A 26,211-nucleotide genomic window follows, 5' to 3' on the forward strand; every position below is an offset into this window, starting at 1 on the left:
AAAAAAGAATATACACATGTATGTATAACTGGGTCACCATGCTGTACAACAGAAAATTGACAGAACACTGTAAACCAGCTATAATGGAAAAAAATTAAAATCATTATATATTTAAAAAATAGTCTACAAACAATAAATGCTGAAGAGGGTATGGAGAAAAGGGAACTCTATTACAGTGTTGGGAATGTAAATTGGTGCAACCACTATGGAAAACAGAATGGAGATTCTTCAGAAAACTAAAAACAGAATAACCATTTGATTCAGCAGTCCTACTCCTGGGCATCTATCCAGAGAAAACCACAACTCAAAAAATACTCCAATGTTCACTGCAGCACTATATACAATAGCCAAGGCATGGAAACAACCTAAATGCCCACTGACAGAGGAATGGATAAAGAAGATGTGGTATATATATATATACACAAGGGAATGTTATTCAGGCATTTAAAGGAAAGAAATAACGGCATTTGCAGCAACATGGATGGACCTAGAAATTATCATGCTAAGTGAAGTCTGCCAGACAATGAGACACCAACATCAAATGCTATCACTTATGTGGAATTTAAAAAATGACGCAATGAACTTCTTTGAGAACAGATACTGACTCCAGACTTTGAAAAACATGGTTTCCAAATGAGACAGGTTGGGGGGTGGGAGGATCTGCTGGGGGTTTGAGTTGGAAAGGCTATAAAATTTGGTTGTAATGATCATTGTACAATTATAAATGTAATTGAGTAATAAAAAATGCTATAATTTTTTTTGAAAAGTTAAAAAAAGAAGGAATAACTCAAGGAATATAAAAGTATAGATTAAAAAAAAACTCCCATTTGTTCAAAATAAAAGGAGAAGACATCTGCACATCATTTATTATACAAGAATATTTCTGGAAGGTTACATATGGCCACCCATATTCAATGGCTTGTGGTCCTTTTCCTCTTATCTTCAAAGCCAGCGACAGCGTTACTCTGGCCCCTTCTGCCTCCCCTTTCCACATTAAAGGACTTTTGTGAATATACTAGGACCACCTAGACACTAAGGATAATCTCTGTATTTTATAGTCAGCTCATTAACACCCTTAATTCCAATGACACTTTAATTTTCCATTGGCATTTAATATAATATATCTACAGGATCCAGGGACTAGGACGTGGACATCTCTGGAGCCCCTTATTCTGTTTACAAATATGGGCATGCTGTTTGGAGAAAAGGACTTTCTCCTTTCTCTCTAAAGAAAAATATGCTTTGCTGAAATAGGCAATACAACTATTTTTGGAGAACAGGACCACAGATATGCAGGCAGAAGGGGAATTTATGTGGGAAAAGCCATCTTATTAAAAGATAATATATATGGATACACAGTAATAATGCAAGAGAAATAACACAGAGGAAAATGTAAAAAAAAAAAAAAGAGGGAAACATTCCAGTTAGCATCAAGCATTAACCAAACTCTCCCTATAGCAACCACTTTGCAGATCTTCATTCTTTGCTAATATTAATTTGTTACAAGTTGTCCATACCACTATCTTACAGCTCTGGCTAATTTAGTTACCATAACATGATTCCTTGGCACACAAACATCTCTAGGCTTTGCTGAAGAAGAAAAGCAGAACTCTCCAGCAACCGCAGAACTTGCAACTAATAACCAGTCTGCTCACTTAACCTACAAAAATTATATTCATCCTCAGGGTATAAAAAAATGAATATATAGTTTTAAAAATCTCATCTTGCATTTTAGAACGACACATTTCTAAACACTTTAAATAGAAATTAGCTGATACACTTGTACACACATCACGCAAGCTTTCTTGATCATGTTCAGAGCCTTCACACCACAAAGCAGATATAGTTCTTAAAGTCTTCCCTAGAGAAATCCTTGAATGTTCGGAAAGGTAACTGACTCAATCCAGAGAAAAGGGGTAGAGGAGCAAGAAGGGAAGAGGAGGAAAACAAACAAACAAACAAACAAAAAAAAACACTGAATAAGGTTCGATGGGCTCTGTGTGTGTGTGTGTGTGTGTGTGTGTGTGTGTGTGTAATCCCATGAACTATGTTTTACAGCATGAAATAAGAAAAATATTGTTCAAGACACTAGTTCAATTCTGAGCTAATTGTAGACCTTCTGGCAATGATATTATTGCATAGGTTATATTAATGCAAATATGGAAGTCTAAATGACTACCCACCAGTCATGGCTTTCCAAAAGAAACGTATCTGTCAACACTCCATAGTGACAAACAGGTACATCCAGATCCATTGGTAAAGAAATGAACTGGATCAGCATATTTAGACTCCAATCTTTAAAATAAAATTTAGCTATAATCACTTTCTAAAGACTTGTAAAGCAACTTGTTTAAGTGTGCTGCTCAGAGAAGGGATTTACTGTACATAGAGTAAATGCATTCTTACCAACTGACAGTGTCTGAATTTCTTAAAATGAACTACCTTCATGTGCAAGCATGTTACTAATGAGACTTCTTGAGCTCTTCTAGCTCCCATAGCAGATTATTTCCCTTGAGACTGCTGTCCAAGTTTTGCAAGATGACTGGCCAGGATAGGCAGTGCAATCTGGGACTATAAAGAGGTGGGCCAATTGCACCAAATTGAGCTCAAGCCAGACATATCAAGATCACAACCTAACCAAGGGCACCAAACACCTGCTGGGACCTGTACAGAGAGGAGGGTTACACTACAGCCACCTTTCTTTCATACAAAAAAAAAAAAAAACCCATAAATTTTAAACAATAAAGTTAAAAGTATTCTTTTATACAAAAGGGAAAAAGATAAATAGTATATTGCATTCTTCCATAACCTAATAACTTCTGAGTTTACATAAAGATATTTTTAAATACATACCAAAGGAGTACAGATTCCCAGGGTAATCTGATAATAGGAAACAAGGGTTTTAAACTCTTGCATGCCTTGTGTCCTCAAATTTTACTTCTAGAAATTTACCCTAAGAAAAAGAGCATCACTGTGTGCAAAGATTTAACCACAAGAATGTTTACCACATATGTTTATAGGAGATAAAATGAAAAGAAAAATAAACTAAATAACCATTAGTAAAGGGTTAGTTTAAAAATATGTTTCAACCTACCACAAAATAATCTGTGGCTTAAATTTGGCATTGTGGCAAGACATTTATAAAATAGCGTTAAGTGAAAAAAAAGTAGAATACAAAGTAGTATCCAAAAAATGATATTCACATATCATATATATATGTATATCACTCAAAGACTATTTTATGTTAAAACAGATTAAGAGAAATTATCACCAAAAGAGAATATTTGGGATGTTATTAATAATTATAAAACTTCCCATTGATTGAGCAGGGCACTCTGCTTTAAAGATAGAGGTGAAGACAGATGTTCACTAGATTTTTACACATACATGTGCACACACACACATTTATATACATATATAGCTGTACATCTATATAGAGTGTAAATCCATCAGTACATCAACCTACTAGTACTCAATATATGTTTATTTGCATTTATACTTGTATAAGTGCATAATTAATACCAACTATACATGAAGCACTGTTTTAAGCTATTTACATATAGTATCTCATTAATCCTTTCAGTATGGCTGGGTGTTGTTCTCTGATGAAATATTATGACATTACCAAAGATCACTGCATAATAAAGGGCAGAACTAAAATTCAGTCCCAAATCCACCCGGCCCCAAAGTTCAGTGCCTTCTTTTTCTTCTCTTTTCTCTCATTATTTGTATTATTTAAGATGTCTACAATGAAAACATACTTTGGTGTGCCAAGGAAACAGTATATTATTTTAGATATACACTAAAAAGATTTAAATGGTTTTGTGTTTTAAAAAGAGCTCTCACCCTTGCCTTGAGTAATAAAAATGTCACTTGGTTTCAATCAATACTCACTGGGGGGAAATCTTATTTATAAGGAGGACTGAAACTGGCCAGCACTGGTGAACACAGGAACCAAAGTGAACAAGCCTTTCCTAGAGTAGGAACTGCCCAACTCGGGCCAATTGCTGTTGTCCCCCTTTGCAAACTAGGATTCCTTTCCAATTAGCTTAGAAATGATCATTAGCAATGAAGAGGACTCCAAGTAAATTACAGAACAGTTATCATATTCGATCCACCTATAATTATCCCTTTAAAAAGTTGTCACATTAGATTATCTTTCTAGCACCTAGCATCTATCAGATATTTTTCACTTAAGGCTGTAGTGATAGAAAGTCTACTCTTCTCCTTCCCCCATCACCCCCTTAAAGAACATAAAGCAATCAGAGTTTTTATTAAAAGGAACTCCCTTCAACATCTCTACATGCCAAGCACAAATATCTGAAACAACTGTTTCAATGCAGTCTTCTTTCTATACGGACAGACACTAAAATTCCCCCAAAGCCTGCTACTGTAAATTATTTCTCAAAGCATCCATTTACCATTGGCTAAACATCTTAAATGTTGGTAAGTGATGAGCTAAACTATAATGTCAGATATTGAATTTAACTATATCTAGAAATAATTTCATGAAATTCAAGATTATGCTTTTTACTATTTAATTAAAAGAAGTCTCATTCCAACAACAACAGCAATAACAACAACAAAAGACAAAAAAAAAAAAAAATGGAGTTCCCGTCGTGGCGCAGTGGTTAACGAATCCGACTAGGAACCATGAGGTTGCGGGTTCGGTCCCTGCCCTTGCTCAGTGGGTTAACGATCTGGCGTTGCCGTGAGCTGTGGTGTAGGTTGCAGTCGCGGCTCGGATCCTGCGTTGCTGTGGCTCTGGCGTAGGCCGGTGGCTACAGCTCCGATTCAACCCCTAGCCTGGGAACCTCCATATGCCGTGGGAGCGGCCCAAGAAATAGCAACAACAACAACAACAGCAATAACAACAACAAAAGACAAAAAAAAAAAAAAAAAAAAAAAAGAAGTCTCATTTGATCCCTCCCCCTTATACATTTCAAAAACACAGGCTAGTGGTAAAAGCCCTTGGGAACAAGAGAACAATTTCAAAAAAATTTAAGTGCAACACAGTGTGCTGAACATGTAATAGATAATTTTAACAGTTTCATGGAAACTGAATATAACATTCTCTTCATCTCTAACAGGAGATTTGAAAAGATCAAAGCACTTCAATTACCTTGACTGAAAGAAACTGTCTATTGGTAACTCAGGTCCAATCAATGCAAGAGGTCATGGTCAGAGGCACATCAATCTTTTGGATCTGTCTTACCATAGGATTGTCTGTTTTCTACCTTATTCTAATGCATTACATTTGAAAGCCTTGCTCAGTTTAAATGACATCATAAAAACTTGTTCTCGTCAGCCTGAATGAAATTGGCTCTCCTCAGGAAGCTTTTATGGTAGCACTGTATATTAAGGGTATAATATAAAAATGCAATGCTGTGCATTTTCATACAAAATACAAGGCCATAAGACCTTGCTCCCAAATGCCAAAGTCTTCTAATCATCAGCATAGAATACCAATGTTTAAAGGGAAGGCTGCATCATAAAACATGGCACAGGCAAATGCTCCATCTGCCCGTGTGGCTTCCATGGCAGCTGTTCACGGCAGAACTGTTCTCTCCACCTGTATTAAAAGCATTCCTAGAGCCCGAATCCTGAGTCCAACCAACAGCTTTTAAATCTGGTTATTATGAACTCCTGAATTTTGAAAGTATATAATGAATTTTAGGCTTAAGTTCTGAAAAATGGCATGGAAAAAAAAAAAGTCTGACACTGATATCACACCTACTCCCACCCCTTCAAGGAAAATTTTAAACTGAAGAATGGATTGGGATATTCCAAAAATTGTGGTGTTTCCACAAAATGTAGGGCATTTTATTATTATGCAATTACTTTTTCAAAATACAAAATGGGAGGCCAAATCCAGAAGTGAATGAATAAGATATATGGTTGCCCCAGCAAAAGGCATAATTGCTACCTAAACACTCCTGCCCTCACTTCTTTTTTCTGTTCCACACGGTTCTCCAAAAAGACAGCTCAAAAGATCATGTCTCATTTTCACAGTGACCAAGAAGGAAACTTAGAGTATAAAACCTAGCACAGCTGATACTTAGCCTTATAACTGCTACCAATTTTCAAAAGCAAAAAAATTAAAAGCCCGTTGGCTTAATGAGTAAAATACCGAGGAATTTCCTATCCAGGTTCTTCGATTCACGATACATGTCATGCTGTCTCTTATTTCAGACATAATTTGGGGGGCCCTACACAACCAAAGTGATAAAATAAAATATGCTGCATCATTTGGCCTGGCACCCAATCACTGATAACGTGATCTGATTATCACAGAGGACTAGTCACTAATAGGGATGTGGCTCAGCTGCATGAAAGGCAAAGCACAAAGTTTAGTACTTCAGGAGAAAGGAGTTCTAATAAAACATGGGAAAGTCAAGTCTTAATGCATGGAATGAGCTTCCCAAACCATAATAAACAATTCCCAGAGACATTAAACAGCAAGGAACTATTTTATTTGTCAGCCTGAGACCACCGTAAACGCAGTCCAGGTCAGAAAAAGAAAAATCAGTATCTCGGGCTTTTAATGTCCATATCCTAAGAAATCTCCAGGATGATTTTTAATATGTGCATTAAGCTATATATTTCTCTGTATGCTTCTGGAGAATTCCCAATCATCTAGTTGTTCATATTAGTTAGCAGAAACCATCTCTTGATTCATGTTTGATCCTGAACTAACAAATTATTTGAGGACTGTCTAGCCTACAAAGAATTTACTCAGGATTTAAAAAAAAAAAAAAACTAGACTATCCTTAATTTTTTTGGAGCTAAAAATTAGAGTATAGTCAATGTCAAAGGAAAGGGAAAATTAACTCTGTAAACGTAATCAGTTTTATCTACTTTAAAATGTCAGATAGAGGGAGTTCTCTGCTGGCCTAGAGGTTAAGGATTCAGCATTGTCACTGCTGTGGCTTGATTTCCATCCCTGGCTTGGGAACTTCCACATGCTGTGAGCATGGCCAAAAGATTCAGAGAAAATCCTGAAAATATTCGTTAAAAAACCACCCTCATGCTGGCAACAGTAGCTAGGTTGGAGATACTTCCTTTAAACAATGAAAAAGCTTTAAAAAAAAAACTTTAATCAAGTTGCTGCGAAGAGAAAGACCACCATAACACTGAAGACAGTTAAAATTTCTCCTATATACATGTGTTTCACTTTAAACAAATTAGATGTACTGAATAAAATTTGAATTTTCAAATTATTTGCTTTTTAAAGAAGTCTACCCCTCCCCCCAAAAAATTAAAAATAGAAAATATTGCTTTCATTCATTTGAAATATTCTAGTGACAAAAGAAATCAATGCACAATTTCAGGAAACAAAGGCGAGGCATATTCTGTATCCCTGAATTATTGTTTCATTCTGACACCACACACAGCTGGTGTTATGGAGACTTCGACTTCCTCAACAAGAGAGCCTGGAAAAGGTCAATTTAATATTGAAAACAAACGGATGGCAGTCAGGTGTGCAGCAACGACTCAGTTTTGAGTATTTTATAATCTAAAAAACCCAACTTTTCAATCTTCTGTATGAAATCAAATGAAAGCACAGACTGTATCTACTTAGTGAAAGCTTGAAGGGAAGGGGGGCAGTTGTAACACTAGAGTAAAAGTCTTTCATAATATCCATAAATACTGGGAAGAGGAGTAATGCTGCTGCCTATTCCGCCTTTCACAAAAACATCTCTGATATTTTTGTGTCTATGATGATGATCATGAGATGAAGGTTTTTGTTTAAAGTAGTTGAGAACCATCACATTAGGAGAACCAGGAAAATGGAGTAACTGGTACATGAGATAAACTTCAAAGAGAGAGAGAATGTTTAAGATTAGAATAGCTGGAAATAGAGGTAAGATCCAAATAGAAGGTCTTGCATAAGAAAAGGCACTGAGGAAAAAACAATACATACAGAGCAATAGTGGGAGTTAAGTAAGAAGAGGAAGGTGGGACTCATAAAGTGGCTAGCTTTGAATACCCAGGCAAAAAGTTTATATTTATTTTAAAAAGCAATGAAGAGGAGTTCCTGTTGTAGCTCAAAGGAAATGAATCTGACTAGTATCCATGAGGACACAGGTTCGATCCTTGGCCTTGCTCAGTGGGTTAAGGACCCAGCATTGCTGTGAGCTGTGGTATAGGTCGCAGACATGGTTTGGATCTGGTATTGCTGTGGTTGTGGCCTAGGCTGGCAGCTATAGCTCTGATTCGACCCCTAGCCTTATGCCATGGGTGTGGCCCTAAAAAGACAAAAAAAAAAAGAAAGAAAAAAGAAAAGCAATGAAGAGTCATTGAGAGTGTTTTGAACAGATATTGGACACTGGAAAACATGACCAGCAAGCTAGCTAACATAAAAGAATATAACCTGTGTAATTTCACAAATATTTAGTCCAAGGCAAAACTAATCTTGAATTATAAAAATTGGAAAATGACTGCCTAGTGAAGAGGAAAATTGTTTGGAAAGGACACAGAAAAACTTTCTGAAGTGATTCTAAGTCTTACCTGAGCCGTGCTTATAGGTATATATAAAATTGTTAAAATTCATAAAACAGAATACTTAATATCTGTGCATTTTATGGTAGATTAGTTATATCTCAATTTTTTTTAAAGGCAAAAAAAATTCACCAAAATGATGAAATGAACCTAGGTCTGGCAGAAGGGGAGCTATGAAGACAAGTTAAGGGGACTATTACAGAAACTCATGAGAACAATATTGGAAGCAAGGAGACTATGGATATAAAGAAGCCAGAAGACTGATCAGAGATAAATGTACATGTGTGAAAACACTTCTACAAATCAATATTAAAATAAATAAAGTTAACAGACCTAAACTATTGCCTTTGGAATAGATTAGCAATGAGATCCTGCTGTATAGCACTGGGAACTACATCTAGTCACTTATGGTGGAGCATGATGAAGGATAGTGTGAGAAAAAGGATGTATACATGTATGTGTGACTGGGTCACTTTGCTGTACAGTAGAAAATTAAAGGAACACTGTAAAGCAGCCATAACGGAAAAAATAAAAATCATTTTAAAAAATAAAGTACACATGCATGAATTATTATTTCATTCATCTTGTCCCCTGAGAATGTAGGCTGCCAGATGGCAGGGACCAAATAATAACTTTTCCATTTAAAATTATTTTTTTCTTATTCTTTTCCATTTGTCTATGTTTGATGCTGCCATTCCTATACTCAGTTTTACTCAATCTCATAAACAATATACATGTACTATGTAGTATTTCTGGTATGGAAAACCTTAAAAATAATTACACTATTAATTGCTTATCATGTGCCATTAAAGGCTTGTCCCCCTACCTACCTATTTCATTTAAGCATGATAACAATCCCATGAGGTTACCCATTTTATTACATCCATTTTACAAATGAACTAACTAAGGTTGAGATAAGATGCCCATAGCAACATAGTTAAAGCAGGCCCCCTTGTCTGTCTGTCTGTCTGTCTCAAAGCCCAGGTTCTGAAGCACTGTGCCATATACTTACACCAACAATAACTAACAAAGTGGGGCTACCTGGAACCAACTCAGAAAAAAAATAAGGAAGTCAGTACAGTTGAATTCATAATCCATTAAGTATATTCATTCCCACAGTTTTCACAAGAGTACATTAGTTAACTGGGAGTTATTACAGGACTGTTGTTTTATAACCCACCTAAAACAAAAGAAGGGGGGATTTAATGTTAGTTACTTTAGGTATTAGATAAATATTTATAGATTCTTATTTATAACACATACACATGATATATCAGGTCAGTTCAAGCTCTATCAGATGTGACTTCATGAAATTTCAAGTTTTGGAAATTATCACAACTAATATCAAATAATTAGAAAACATTCTTTAAAAAATGAAGTCAATTCAAATTCAATTTAATTTTTAAAAGTGATAAATGCCATCTTGAATTTATTTTTAGAGAGAGGTTAGCTTCAAATCTCTTGAAATCATAAGATCCATAGTGGGGTTTTTTGTTTTTATTTTTTTTTGGGGGGGGGGAGGTTGCAGGGGATGGCTGCACCCATGGCAATGTGGAAGTTCCTGGGTCAGGGATCAAACCCAAGCCACAACAGGGACATGAGCCCCAGCAGTTACCATGTCGAGTCCTTAACCACCAGGCAACCAAGGAACTCCAAGGATCTACAGATTTAATAGATTCTTTAAAAAGCTGGTAACCCAATGGGTCTATAGGACCAATTTCATAAGAAGAGGGATCCTGTCTCTAAATACAAGAATTCATAAGTTCAGGGGGAGTTCCCATCATGGCTCAGCAGAAACAAATCTGATTAGCATCCACTGGGGACACAGGTTCAATCCCTGGCCTTGCTCAGCGGGTTAAGGATCCAGCATTGCTGTGAGCTGTGGTGTGCGTCGCAGATGCGGCTCGGATCTGGTGTTGCTGTGGCTATGGTGTAGACCAGCATCTACAGACCCAATTCAACCTCTAGGCTGGGAACCTCCCTATGTCATGGGTGAGGCCCTAAAAAGACAAAAAAATAAAAAATAAATTAGAATTCACAAGTTCAGATCCTTCTAATTAAAGAAATGTGAATATTTAGCCAAAAACTGGAGTAAAGTTACTTCTAAAAAATAATAAAGTGATTTCCTAAGATAAACAAGAAGAAACACTCTTATTGAGATAGCAAATGTTTTAAGGGCCATAAAAATAGTATTTTACATAAACATACAAACCCTTCTTATCTACTCGTTAAAACTTAAGCCCTAAAAGACTTCTACATGGCAACATTTGTTTAGTAAAATCTCATTTTTCAGGCTCTTTAAGACTTCTCACAAGTTCAAGAAAGTCTTTCAAATTCAAATTAATGAGATTTTACTAATACTACCAACTTTTGCTTTTTACTATACTTTCCCTAGAAACATATATTTGGTGGGTGAGATATTACTCTACTCTAGATAAAGTATTATATTATTAGTGAAAAAAATGCTAATTATTTCTTTAATTTATTTTTTCCTTTTTTTTTTTTTTTTTTTGCTTTTTGCTTTTTCTAGGGCCGCTCCTGCGGCATATGGAGGTTCCCAGGCTAGGGGTCTAATGGGAGCTATAGCCACCGGCCCACGCCAAAGCCACAGCAACGCAGGATCCGAGCCATGTCTGCAACCTACACCACAGCTCATGGCAACACTGGATCCTTAACCCACTGAGCAAGGCCAGGGATTGAACCGGCAACCTCATGGTTCCTAGTCAGATTCGTTAACCACTGCACCACAACGGGAACTCCTCCTTTAATTTCATAACTCATCTTACCATTGCTAGGAGAAATTAAAGAAGATTTAACTGAAAAGAAAGATATACTATGATCATGAATCAGAAGACTCAAAACTGTTAAACCATCAACTCTCTCCCCAAACTGCTTTATAGATTAAACACACTCAATCAAAATACCAGAATGCCTTTTTGTAGAAATTGAAAAGCAAATTTAAAATTTTCTATCTAGCCAAAACAATTTTGAAAAAGAACAGACCTGGAGGGCTTACACTACCTGATTTCCAAAAGGATCATAAAGGTATACCAATCCAAACTATGATACGGCCTAAGGATAAATACACAGATCTCTAGAATAAAATAGAGAGACCAGAAATACAGGGTCAATTGCTTTTTTATAAAGGTGTCAATTCAGTGGGGAAAGGATTGTATTTTCAAGAAATGGTGCTGAAACAATTGAGTTTTGGTCAAAACAATGTCCATCATTACCACACACAAAAAAATTTACTGTGATCCATTTCAAATGAAGCAAAGCATACAAGATTTGGGAGAAAATACAAGGAAAAAAACCATATGAATTTAGGGTAGGCAAAAAAATTTATTGGACACAAGAAACTGAAAATCTAGATGTTATCAAAATTAAAAACTTAAATCATTAAGAAAACAAAAAGCTACAAACCATAAGAAAATGTTATCAAGACATATCTAATAAAAGATTGTATCAAAATATACAGAATTCTCAAAGAATTATAAGATAAACTACTCGCTTTTTAAAACAGACAAAATATTTGAATAGACACTTCATCAATGAGGATATACCAGTAGTCAATAAGCAAATGAAAAGATGTTCAACATCTTTACTAATGAGGGAAATGCAAGTTGAAATCATAATATACCACTACACACCCACTAAATTAGTTAAAGTTAAGAAGACTGACAATATCAAGTGTTGACAAGGACATGAAGCTTTTGAACTCCCATATAGTGCTGATGAAAAATGCAAAAAAGTATAACCATTTTGAAAAATAGCTTGGCACTTCTCAACAATCGCATTTCTAGGTTAATCATACATGAGTAATTATATTAGCTTTGTTCATAAGAACCAAAAACAGGAAACAACTCAGTATCCACACGCAAATGGTTGAGCCAAATATAGTATTTCTACTACTCAGTAATAAAAAGAAATTAATTACTGATAGCCACAGCAATGTGGCTGAAAACATTACGCTGAATAAAAGAAGTTATACACAAAAGTAGTATACACTGTATGATCTCATTTATAGGAAATTACAGAAACATGGAGATTCACTGCAAACTGGCACAAGAGAATTTTTGGGGGGTGATAGGTATGTTCTATATCTTGATTGTAATGATAATATGGTTACACATAGGTATACATTTGTCAAAATTCACTAAACTGTACTTTTTGTTTGTTTGTTTTTTGTCTTTTTGCCATTTCTTGGGCTGCTCCCGCAGCATATGGAGGTTCCCAGACTAGGGGTCTAATCGGAGCTGTAGCCACCGGCCTACTCCAGAGCCACAGCAACGCGGGATCCGAGCTGAGCCAAGTCTGCGACCTACACCACAGCTCACGGCAACGCCTGATCCTTGACCCACTGAGCAAGGCCAGGGATCGAACCTGCAACATCATAGGGTACTAGTAACAAAAATAATCTTATCCACACTGCCTTAACTGAAAGAGAAAAATATAGTTTTAATGTTATTACCCTTTCCCATCTCCTCTCATTGCCTTACTCCCCATACCCAGCTGAACTTTAAGTTTCTTGAAAGCTTTTTTCTCTTTTATCTCTTACCACACGCTACTCCTCTGTATTCAATAAATATTTGTGAAACTGAATCAAACAGAAGTTTTCCATATTCTGTCTTACCTAATGTGATTCTGAGAAGAAACTAGAAATTAAGCCTTCAAATGTCCTACAATTTTGTTTTATTTCTTTCACTCATTTTAACACAACCTTTTTCAAACAAAATATGCTAGTGCCTAATGTGCAAAATGGGTATACATTTATAAATTCAAATTTCTAAAATTTAATAATAAAGTCAACCAATGAGAAACTATGTTCATCGATCGTAGTATTTAATATAACAAAATTAGTTATTTTTAATATGTGAATGTAATTGTTCTTTTAGTTTTTTGACAACTAAAAATGAAATTCAAATTAAATGTTAAGAGAAGAGGTCAGCAAACTAATAAGGCCCATGGGCTAAACCCTGCCTACCACCTAGTTTTGAATGGCCCTTGATCTAAGAATGTTTTTTTACAGTTTTTAAGAGTTGGAAAAAAGAAGAATATTAACATGTGAAAATTACATAAAATTCATTTCCATGTCCACAAATAAAGTTTTATTGGAACACATCCATACTCATTTGTTTATGGCCACTTCTGTGCTACAATAGCAGAGCTGTATAGTTGCAAAAGAGACTGAATGGTCCATAAATTTAAAGGATTCACATCTGGCTTTTTATAGAAAAGAGTGGTTTGCAGACCACTGATTTACAAATCCCCAAAGCACCAACTTCATGGCGTAGAGTTTGGAAATTAACTGCGACAAACTATTTTCCAAAGACAGCCACTACAATATTTTCTGTTCTACTTGCTCTTCTACAGTTTCACTCTTGCCACTCCCTCACCAAGAAGAGTCTATATCTCTTCCCTTTGAGTCTGGGCTCATCTTAGCGACTTGCTTGGCCAATATAATGTGGTAGAAGTGACTTCCAAGGCTTCCAAGATTAGGTCACAAGAAATCTTGCAGCTTCTTCCTAGTTTTCTTGGATGCTCTGTCATGGGTCGCTTCCTCTGAGAACCTAGGCCATGATGTGATAAACGTGACCTCCATGGAGAGGCTAAATATATGCATTCCTTCCTACAACCCAAGCTAAGCCCCAAGTCAACAGCCTACCTCAACTGACATCCATGTGGGCGAGCTATCCTGGACCTCAAACTCAGATGAGCCTTTAGATGACTGCAACCACATAAGAAACTCTACATGAGAACAACCAGAGGCTCTAACCAGTCAATTTATAGAACTGTGAAATATAATAATAAGTGCTTATTTTAAGCCACTATATTTTGGAGTAGTTTGTTATATAGCAATAGATAACTGAAACACCATTATACTAAAACAAATCTAGGAAAGTTTCAGATAAGAAATTCTAGACTTCTGAGTCAAGCCCATGCTTGGACTACTCATGTGTATAATAACCAAGCCAAACACTATTAAAGCTTCCTGCTAAGCCTATGTGTTCTAATAGCCACTGGTGAAGAAGTGGTAAATAATACTCTAATGGAGTCACTGTGGTTTCTTAATCTGCATGCATTCCAATCAGACTCACCATTCCCCAAAACAGGCCAACAAGCTTGAATCTTACTCTGTAATTCTCACAAAGAAATATAAAATAATTTTTCTAATTTCTAAAATGGCATCAGGACGGACAAATAAATACTTCTCAATTTTCATGCTTAAATGAACTGATGGTTATACCTTATTGTTTTTACCTAATAACATTAAAAAATGATAAGTGAACTTAGATGAGATACAGTTAAGTTACCGGTATATAGCAAAGTATCAGTAAATGGTAGTTTACCTCTAACAAATTTGGGCTTAGTAATAAAGTCCACATTGTCACCTACTCCTGCACTGAAGAGTGACAGGTAAGAGTTGTTCATGACATATTTCTAATATGTGCCAATTATGTAATAAAATCCTTAGCTGGAAAATTTTAAACTCAGTAATCAATCCCTATAAAGCCCACACATCATATTTTCAGTATTAAATTAAGCCCCAGTTTAAGGTAACTTTTAAAGAATGAGTGCTTAGTATATGTTTTGTACACTGCTACACTCTGGGGTTGTATCTTCAAATTGATACATTTTACAATTACACCTTCAATCGGTGTAAATTTTATTCAAAAGAGAGTAGTGTCTGAATTATTTTGACATTACTGAGAATCATAATGTGACACAGAATGGTAAATTTGTTTTATATCAAAATGGAGATTACCAGAACACTTAAGATTCCTATTTTTTTTCTTAATTTAATAATTGTTTTCATGTTTATTTAAATATTTATTTATATAACCATTATTCATACCAGCATATAAAACACTTCCACAGATAAGGGTTTTAAGAGGAAAACATTTCAACCCTTAGTGGCTTACAGCAATCCTACAAAAGTGCTACAACCAATTAGTGATGCCTATCACAGGGGTGACTGCTGGAGAGAAATACTCTGGGCATTTGCCAGCCCTTACCTATTTCATCCAGTTTCATGCAGTCTCCTCCCTTCAGATCTCCTACTGGGTCCCTTCAATGATCCCCATGATGGAACTTCCACCCAGTCTTTGGACGTGACTTTCCCTTTCTTCTGCCAGTTTTTCCCACTTCTGGAGTCTAATATCCACAATGACCCTGGTAAGTCATTACTCTGGTGCACATGTCCTAGCCCAAAAAGGCAGATTCCCCTAACATCAAGAGTTCATTGGATAAGCCACTCTTTGAGCCAGAAGAGCTTAGATGTACCATGGTAGAACATGGCAGAGCCATGACTTGCATCCAGGCATAGAGCACCAGAGTCCCTGCACTTAGTCACTGCATCCGGCACAAGGCTGCTGCTATTTCTACAACATGTATTAAACTATATTGTCTTTGATTTCACAATTATTTGAATCTATTATTAATACAAGCAAAATCTCTACAGAGAAAATATTATAATTTACTATTCTAGCCCAGCAAATGAGACCACATTTCAGGACTTTTAAATAATTCAAAACTGGTATTTCCTAATTAAAAACACACTAATAAGCATGTTAATGAGTGTTTTACACTTACTAGGGGAAAAAAATGGTGGGATTAAACACACTTTGAAAAGCAATTTAAAATGACCATGCAATTCATATTCTTGTGTTCCACGTGGTCTTACATTGAAAGTTTAATAGTATTTTAATACAATTGAATGTGGTAACTACGATTAATGTTAAAAATACACATAATCAGTGACTCTTCCAACTCACAATCCACAACAATTCTATTCACATCCTGTGTAACTCCATGGGGATTCTATGAGGAAAGTTTCCATATATGGTAATTTTTCCCCATAGACTCCCCACAGTTTATACAGGATATGAATCTGGTCCATTGTGACAATGAAAACAAGAATCACTGAAAACTCATGTGTAATTTCTGCTGAACAAACCAGACTAACAATTAGGGAAATAAATACTCAAGTGAAAATAAGTAATCTGACAATTTTAAAGTAATCACTGAGTATTTTTATCCCACTTCGGTACTAGCAGAATTAGTGTATAAATATCTAGAAGAAAAAAAGTCATCTTTATTTAGTTTCAAAATATTCCCTTGATATTAAAAAATACTATGTCAACTATTAACAGGCAAGAAAGTCAAAAGCAAATTTCACATCAGAACTTACAGGGTCAGAAGGAAAGAAAAAATATAGTAAGACAACTCAAAAATGTTATATAAGCTTTAGTTTCCCAGGCTTCTGTATGACCATGCCCCAATGTAAATCTCTGTGGAATATAATTATTTTTCCATATTTGTGACTTTTAGCAGTGTGTGGTGTTTTATTTATCTAAAGTCATGTAACAATATTTCTTATTCAATGTTCTAAGTGCAGAGTTAGGGTTCAGAATTAGTTTCTGTGTATATATTTAAGTACTTGTATTTTGCTTTAAGTAAGATGAAAGCATCTAAAATTCAATACAGCTAAATACTAACAGCCAGATTAAAGATGTAGGAAAGGAAAATGGCTGTGTTTCTAAATCACCTAGTTTCATATGACAAAAACCAATAAAAGGGAAAAAATATAGTACTAAAATGTCAAACATAATAACAGTAAAAACATCAGTCTCATACAATCATTTAACAAGAACCACGGCTTATATTGCACAAGGGTCCAGTTGTGAATAGCCATTTTTGAATGACCATACTTGCTATTAACATCTCAACAGATTCACAGAAATTACACTGAAACAATAGACCCAAGTTTGATCTCACATATGATTGGTTGTCAGGAATGGTCCTGAAATGCACATAAAAAGGGAGTGTGACTCACTTATTTCTCTATCAAAGAGGTGCCTATTTAATTATATAGTTTCTTGATGACCTAATATTCGTCGAGTATATTCATTTAACTATCTTCCACACAATGGCTCAAAATTTGAGATAATTACATTGTTCTTTGAAACATGGTACCATACTCACTATTAAATCTGAGAAGCTGTCAGTTCCAAATTAATGCATTCATCAGTAATGAAAATAAAAAGCAACAGCTGTACTTTCGGTACCCATCGAAGAACATCATATGGGGCATCACAAATATCCCAAATCCTCAGCATCTAGCTACCTACCCAAGGTGATGTGGGCATGCAGAGAATGGCAGGGAAGACTCATGGTCCAGTCATACCAGAGTGTAAAAGACTACTGCTCTCTTGGGACTTGGGTGAATTCCCTCTCCTTTTCACAGGTAGATGAGGTGTTCTTTTTAATATATTACGACTGTAACAAAATGTTGGGAGGAGGGATTAAATGACACTATTTGCCCCAAGGGCACATTGTTTCTCAGAAGGTAAGATGTTGCTCTCTTCACTGGACTAATAAGGCAGGTGCTTTGGAAGACACATTAATGTGTTAAATCAGGGCACAATTCCCACCACAGTACATCTTAAATGGTACCCTTGAGGCCTGAAAAAGTTAAACATGGGAGAGGGGACAGGAAGAGGACTGAGCTGGATAAATGTTAACTGAATAAATGTCCATGTACTTGAAGCATTTATTCTTTGGAGAATAACTAGCTTTATGAGGAAGGATGTAACCAAATGGCAGCAGTGAAAAACCAATCTTCCTTATTTCACCAAAAAGAAAAGATGAAATTTTTCTCCATTTATAAAATTTTAATAGGAAATGAACATTTTTTATTTTTTGTAGGATTCAACTTATTGATTTTCAAATATGAACTAGCATTAAATCAAGTACCCAAAATATGCATTTTAATGACCCTTCCCCTCAACAAAACTTTATTTTTAGTACTTTCTTCTTAAACCTAAATTATTCTGACCACAAACTAAAATTGCATTTCCTTGAAACAGATAAAGAACAGACATACTACTCCCATTTTTAGACATGGGAAATTTCAGTAAAGGAAAAGCTCAGTGAAATACATCAAGATGGTAACAGAGTTATAGAAGCTATACTTCCTGCTTTGTACTAATGATTAATCTACACATGAACACTTTCATTTCAAAGTGGGCTGAAAATAGATTGTGGCCAATGTACACAGCTAAGGAAGATTCAGATACAGTTAAGTCATAAAAAATGAGACCAGCACTGTTGGAGGTATTCACTAAAGTGATATCAGAAGATATTCACTAAAACAAGGTCAGACAGCAGTTATTACATTTGTTGCCAAATTTGGGGTGTGACTTTGATAAACAAGGTCCACTCTTCCAGGTGAAGTGGGAGGGGGGCTGAGGGATATTTTTTTGATATTCAAATTAAGCAATATTATTTCAGTGAGACAAAACGTGTTATAACGTGATACCCAGGTTACCTCAAATCCCTGAAACTCAAAAGTCTGAAACATAAAGGCAGTGTAATCAGTCCAGTACTTGAAAATGAAGACATGGACATTTCTATTGACATTTCCTTCTCTAACAGGCAAAGAACAAGGGAAGAAAATTTTAAAGAGCCATTTTCGAATGATTATGATAACAGAGTTCAGAATAGTGATACTTTTTGATGAGGAGGACAAGTAATATTGACTGGGAAGAGTCATCATAAGGGAACTTTCTGGAGTAATAGGAATGTTTTTTACCTCAAACTAATACGGGTTCCACAGGTGTAAACAAATAGGTAAAAATTTACTGAGCTACACATTTTGACTTATGCATTTTACCACATGTAAGCCACACCTCAATTTAAAAAATAAAAGCAACCAAGTAAGGTACTGCAACCAGGAAACCAGAATATGTCAGGAAAAAAAAAAAAAATGACCTTTCTAGGATCTAGTACAGAACTATACATAGGGTAGACAAGTATTTATTATAAAATTTTAGTAAGACTATCCTAGGTGGTTTGGAAGATCCCTTCTGAACTAATTAGAGCTTCTACTGTGACTATTTTTCTGAATATTCTAAATATAGATAGTCTTAGCCTATAAAATAGCCTCCAAAAGATAGAAATTAAAGGCTTAAAAAGCTATGCCTCAAAACACAAAGAAAATACACTTGTCCCAACTCTGAGTATAGATTTAAGGAATTTCCATTCTCAACGGTTTACAACCCATTACAGTACAAATCTATCTATAGTCTTCTAGTGACAAGCAGGAAGCTAAACTTAATACTCAGTAAAGTAAAAAAAAAAAAATGCCAAAAACCTATATGATGATATTTAGTCTTCTAAACGGTATTCTTCTGTGCAGTAATCTGGTAGCTATGGAGACCAAAAGCAACCAGCAGTTTTCAAACATAGCACATAGCACATGGGTGATACTATCAAAAGATCAGGTTTAATGATCAATAAAGGCTGCATCTGCTTGGTAAACCTGGCCAGACAGTGTTAGAGTCCCTATGCCAAGAACCCCAAAGAATCCCACACTGAGTTTCAACTTCCATTTTCAGCTAAAAACAAGTAATAAGACTAGTTTTTCTTTAGTAGATAAATATTTCTGACCATCCCCAGGTTCCTACATAAACAAAACTCCATGACTATAATAAAACTGGAAGGTCTTTGCCACTAAACAATCTATTTCTATTTCTTTGGTGACAACAATTCCCAATGTATCATTAAGTGAATAAAAATATTTTTAAATTATTAGAAAATAAAATTGTCACATGCTGAATGGGATATTACATCTCATTGTTATTCTATTCAGACTGATAGTACAATGTGGTAATTTCAGAAATGGGAAACTTCTCATAAAAACAACAAAAATAATCCACCCTTTAAAAAAGCCAATCAAGAAACAAAAGAACTGAGGATTATTAGCTCTCTTGAAATATTACCATTCTAGAATAAGCATCAGCTGCATGCAAATAGTCATACTCATCTATTACCTGAGATAAGAAAGAAAATGTTGGATATATATCCCTAAGAATTGTGATTCCTAAATTCCTGCCCTAACCCCCTCACCCCACAAAGACAGTGTTTTGCCAACGTTTAGCGTTCTAGCCCAGCAGGTTGAATCTCTTCAGAAATTCTTAACTGTCACCTTTGCTTATAGATAATGACAAAATATTCTGCAGAGCCTGTACAACTGCATTGACAGGTTATATTATTCTACAACCAACATTAAATAATCCTCATCACTTAGGCTGGTCATCATTTTTCAGATATCCATTTTAGCTGTCTACAAGTGCCAGCCAGCCCAGCCCCTTGTGCAGGGCCTGCTCTGCACCAAAGCAATTTCATTGTATAAGTTTTAAGCAGATATGATGCTATGATGCTGCTGGACTGTGACGCTAGCCAGCATATCAAAATTGAAGCCATTGTTTAAAAAAAAAATCCATCTTTAAAAATAAAGCTTATTTCTTATTCTTTAAATCTACATATATCTACCCCTCTGTTTCTGTGAAAATATGGATGAAAAGAATATAATTCTTTCTCCTTTTAGATAAAAAATGTTAAGTTCTTTTTTCCTTCCTAATAAGCACTGTCATATCAGATCCTCCCAGCATCTATTTTAGGGTTTTAGGACCATTATAGAATCCACAACAATAGATCAGTGACAGACTTGATCCCATCAATTAACACGTTCTGGGAGGCTGCCTGGATTCCTGTCTCCCTCCCTCCTGGAGGCCTGGTTTTGACCACAGTGACATCCCTGGCCTTAAGGATGAATAACCCAGTTAAGGGGGAGTCCTTTCCCTGAGACCAATTCCTTTGTAATTAGAGCCAAAATACAAAGGCTGTTAATGATCTAAAGCAAAGTGATATGAACTCCAAGCCAATGAAACCATGACAGCAAGCAGATTTCCAAATAGCAAAGTGAGATCCATTTACTTACATGAAGATTCAGTGCCAAACATGGCTGGCTCCAGAGGCTGCTTTTAAAAATTAGAAAAAAGAAAGGAAGGAAAGAAAAATCGAGGAGAGTGTACGTGTAAGAATGGAGAGATGAGCTGCTACACAGCAGAGGTCATGAAGACAGACAATGCAGTCCAAGCTGTGTCCAGCTGCCAGATTCTCCTCTTACAAGCTTCAGTGTTCTCCCGTGTGACTGAAAAGCAAGGTCTCCTACAGCACCAAAAACCGAAGAGCTGCTTTTGAAAATCCAACAGGGAAAGGCAGGCCGACGTGGTTCTTCTGGGATGCAGTGAAACAGGACTAGGTAGCAGCAGGGGCAAGAGTGGGAGCAGCAGCAACAGCGGATACTGCAATCCCCAGCCCTGTTATAGCAGTAAGACAATAGCAGGGCTTATGCATACACTGGTGACGTCAGAGACACTGCACAGACTGACTGTGCTGCTTGAGCCAGAGGCTCCAGGGGCTTCAGGGGAGCAGGCAATTCAAAGGGGAATTCCTTTGTCACAAAAAGCACAAAACCAAGAGCCACACACACACATATATATATTCACCCTCCTAACAAAATCGTCATCCCATGATACTATGCATTGAAAGAGACCTCAAAAAAATTTAAATACTGGCTTTATAGCAACCAAGCACAAAGGTATGCAAATCAGGGTTCTTGCTTTTATGCAGCAAGTAGAACTTTTCAGGGGAATTAAGAATATCAGAAATGAGGGAAATAACCCACCTTTTAACTCCAGAATTCATTGGGTTTTTTTTTCAGTAGGCTTATAGTAGACTGACAGATCAGGGATTTTACACTCAATCACATTTATGAAAATATATACACTATTCTACACACATTCTGGGCATATAAATTCACAAGTAAATGTAACAGTAAAATAACCTTATAAGTGCTTAGAACAGTGATTGGCACACAGCATTCAAATGCTAGTAAATATATTATTAGTTATTTTGCAACTATTATTCAAATGCGAAAAACACCACTCTAGGAATATATTTATGTATACATGTTTCTCCTACCCCACTTCTTTTTTTTGCCCATTTCATTTATTTTATTTTATTTTTATTTTATATTGGCATATAGTTGAGTTACATGTTGTGTTCCGCCCCCGTTTCTTTTGCCTTATTTTTCTTCATTTTGCCTTATGAGAAATCCTGTCATTTTCTAGAGTAACTTAGTCATGTTAAGGCTACATGCACACATCTATGTATACCATGTGCAAGTGAGCATTTATGACCAACAAATATATTTCTTTTTCACACAACACAAAGAAGATACTCTGTCTCTTGATTCACCTGACAAACAAAAGTCTTCCTTCACTCTTAGAAATCTTTTTTTAAAGCTAGAAGTGTACAGACATTCATTAGAATGTCTATCCAACACAAGCAAAGTTTTTTTCAAATATTTCAAAAATACTGAAATACTCAAAAAGTGTGCATGTGTGTATTTTTCAATAATCCCACTTTTAACATCATGTAAAATAGAAAGTTCAAGAGCTCAAGTTTACTCTCCATCCATTCATCTAAGGTATATACATTTTCTCAATATTTTCTTAAATTTAAAAGACAAGTCTTTATATAACATTTTTTAAACAGTGAATTCTGATATGACTGTGGAACTGCAAATTATTATCTAAAAATATGATTAATAGTTCTTCCAGTCATTATATGTAGGTCCATCTCATCCTTTAAAAGGTTACATATTTCACTGTATGAGTGTAGCATACTTCATGCAAGTAATCTGACCTTTATCTTACTGAAAATGGTGAGCCATTATGAAGAAATTGCAATGATGCCACATAAGAACGAATATTTTGTTGTAGGAAAGAATAATAATAACTAATATTTACTGAGTATTTATTCTGTGCCAGGTATTATTTTGGGAACTTCATATCTATTAGCTTATTTAATCATCATAATGTCTTACAAGGTAGATACAATTATTATCTATAATTGAGAGATGGTGGTCATGCAAGTTACTAAACAACTAGCTAGGATTAAAACGCAGGCAGTTTGGTTCCAAAGTATATGCTCTTAACTATTTTCCATAATGCCTCTCAAAGAAAAAAAAATTCTCAAAATTATATTTTAAGAATTCAATTGAAATGGAAAGAAAATAGAAACAAATTGGAAATGTGCAGAAGAAAATTCTTAAAAGAGAAAGGTCACCATAAAAACTAAAAAATGACAGAAAAGACTACACCAAAAACTGCAAAAATTAAGAAAAATGCATCTCTCCCAAAATAAGTGGTCCAGGACAACAACCAGTGGAGAATACAGGCATACCTTAGAGATAGTATGGGTTTGGTTCCAGATCACCACAATAAAGCAAGTGACACATTTTTTTTTTTTTTTGGTTTCCTGGTGCATATAAAAGTTATATTTACAGTGTACTGTAGTCTATTAAGTGGGCCACCGTATTATGTCTTTAAAAAATGTTTGGATTGGATAAGCAATGAAATCCTGCTGTATGGCACAGGGAACTCTTATCTAGTCACTTGTGATAGAACATGATGGAGGATAATGTGAGAAAAAGAATGTGTATATATATGGGTATGACTGGATCATTTTGCTGTCCAGCAGAAACTGACAGAACATTGTAAATCAACTATATTTAAAATATTAAAAAAATGTTAATTTAAAAATATTTTATTGCTAAAAAATGCTAACCATCATCTAATCCTTCAACGAGTTGTAGCAGTAACATCACTGATTGCAGGCACCATAACAAATATAACAATAATTTTAAAAGCTTGAAATATTGTGAGAATTACCAAAATGTGACAGACACACAAAGTAAGCAAATTTGGTGGAAAAATAATGCTGATAGATTTGCTCAAATCAGGGTTACCACAAACTTACAATCATAAAAAAAAAAAAAATGGAATTTCTGCAAAGAGCAATAAAGAGAAGCTCAATAAAATGAGATATGCCTATATCAATAATGGAATTGAGATATAACTGTAGGAAGTGGGAAAGGGCAATACACTTTAAAGGGGTTGACACAACAATATCACCTTACATAAGATCTATTTTAAATTGCATGCCACATATTGCACATGAATAGTCATACAAATGAGGGTGGATGTGGCCTGTGGCCAGCAGAAAGGCAAGAGGAAAAGCAGAATGAGAAAATGATCCCTGGGTGAGAGATACTGGCAGCCCTCTGTATCCATGAGTTTTGCATTTGTGTACTCAACCAATCGTGAATCAAAATATTAGGGGGAAAAAATCCAGAAAGTTCCAAATGTAAAACTTGAATTTGATGCACATTATTAACACAGCATTTACACTGTATTTACAACAATTTACTTAAAGATTACATTGGATTAGGTATTATAAGTAATCTCAAGATGATTTAAAATATGCAGAGGAGGTGTATGCAGGTTACATGCAAATAGTACACCATTTTATATAAGAGATTTGGGCATCCTTGGATTTGGGGGTGAGGGCAGTACTGGAACCAATCTCCCACAGATACCTAGGGACAACTGTACTTTCCATCAGAGGCCATAGTCTATATGCAACAAGTGTTTTCCAACTCATTGATGTAACTTTCTTCAGCTCATACATGAGGGTATAAGTATGCATGTATAAATAGATTCTTCTGAGTGCCTATATTTATTTCTTGGCACAGACTTCTAAGAGTAAGTTAAAACTGCAATGTTTTTAAAAATGAAATCTACATTTTCGATAACTACAGCAGGATCAGTATGTTAAAAACATCAGGTCTCACTTGCTAGCAAAACTGGACGTATGACAACCTCTCACTCCTATCAAGGGTTCTATAACCTCTGGAAACCTAAGGCATTTCTAAACACTTTAGAAGATTGCGATCCATATCACTGACGACCCATATTTGACAAAATATATACCAAAATTTTAGTCTGCTCCCATTTTCTCCTCTGGGCAGCTGGCATGAACTCAGAGAATAAAAACAAATGTTAAATTGCTGCCTAAGGAAAAGATAACAAAGGAAAATAAAGGAAGAAGGAATGACTGATGTCCTCCATGCCCCTCCAAAAAAAAAATCACACAATACATTCCAAAACTAAAGCGATCTTACAATTATCAACTGTATCTAATAATGCTTGCCTGCTTGCCAGCCAGCCTGGGACCCTGCCCTTCCATTAGTAAAGTGAGTATTGAAATTTCAGGGTAAAATTAGCAATGAAAGAAGGATGGATATTCAAAATAATTTAATGGTCAAATAATCATTGTTAAATTAGAATGTTGCTAGTAAAGATAATAGCGAAAAAATCTTTAAGTCAATAGTAACTTTTAAAAGAAGTCCCATTCATAAACTGACTCAACAACTATTTCCTGGGAGCCTATTGTTCTGCATTCTAGGGGTAAACTATGAACCAATTCTCTCCTCCACAGAGGTTATATTCTATGGATGAGATGGACAAATATGTAATATTTCAAGTGATGGTATGTGTTATAAAGAAAGATAAAAGCAATCTGAAGATGAGGAGTGATTGAATGTGAAGATTATTTTAAGTAAAACTGTCAGGTAATGCCACCCTAAAAAGATGACATTTCAACAGAAACGTGAAAAAACTGAAGGGAAACCACATGGGGGAAGCCCTTTCCAGAAAAATAAAACAAATCTATTCTTGAATCATCAAAACTGGGTTTTCTATTAGAAGATACCGCCTTCAGTGCTACGATGCTGTCATTCTATAAAAGTGGTTGTGCTGAACTGTGCTGAAAGCAAAATAAATTCTCTTTTCTAATGCAAAAGAATTTACTCTCCCATGAACTGAAAACATATGTGTTCTTCTCTTCAAAGTTTAATAAACTAAATACACCTATATTTGCAAATATGTAAATGTTTATAAAGACCACCATAGAAGACGGCACCCAAAATAGCTTCCTACCACATCAGATAACTAA

At 35.4% G+C, this 26,211-nt stretch overlaps 1 protein-coding gene across 45 annotated transcripts in view; it reads right to left on the bottom strand.

The window, feature by feature from the left end:
• The window catches only part of ST7 (suppression of tumorigenicity 7), a 315,021-nt gene that overhangs the window by 234,169 nt on the left and 54,641 nt on the right, over positions 1–26,211 (bottom strand). For 19 of the 45 annotated variants that reach the window (XR_014833028.1, XR_014833027.1, XR_014833023.1 and 16 more), the window contains exon 1: positions 21,287–21,686. Coding sequence is in view for 4 of the 19 variants with exons in the window: in XM_021078419.2 (XP_020934078.1) it covers positions 21,287–21,308 (22 nt within the window). In the remaining 15 variants the exon portion in view is untranslated. 45 annotated transcript variants of the gene reach the window in all.

This window comes from Sus scrofa, chromosome 18 (assembly GCF_054392235.1).
Source record: "Sus scrofa isolate SSC_HxYL_T2T_F1_AM1 chromosome 18, Sscrofa_HxYL_maternal_Yorkshire_Landrace_v2.0, whole genome shotgun sequence".
Taxonomy (NCBI): Eukaryota; Metazoa; Chordata; class Mammalia; order Artiodactyla; family Suidae; genus Sus; species Sus scrofa.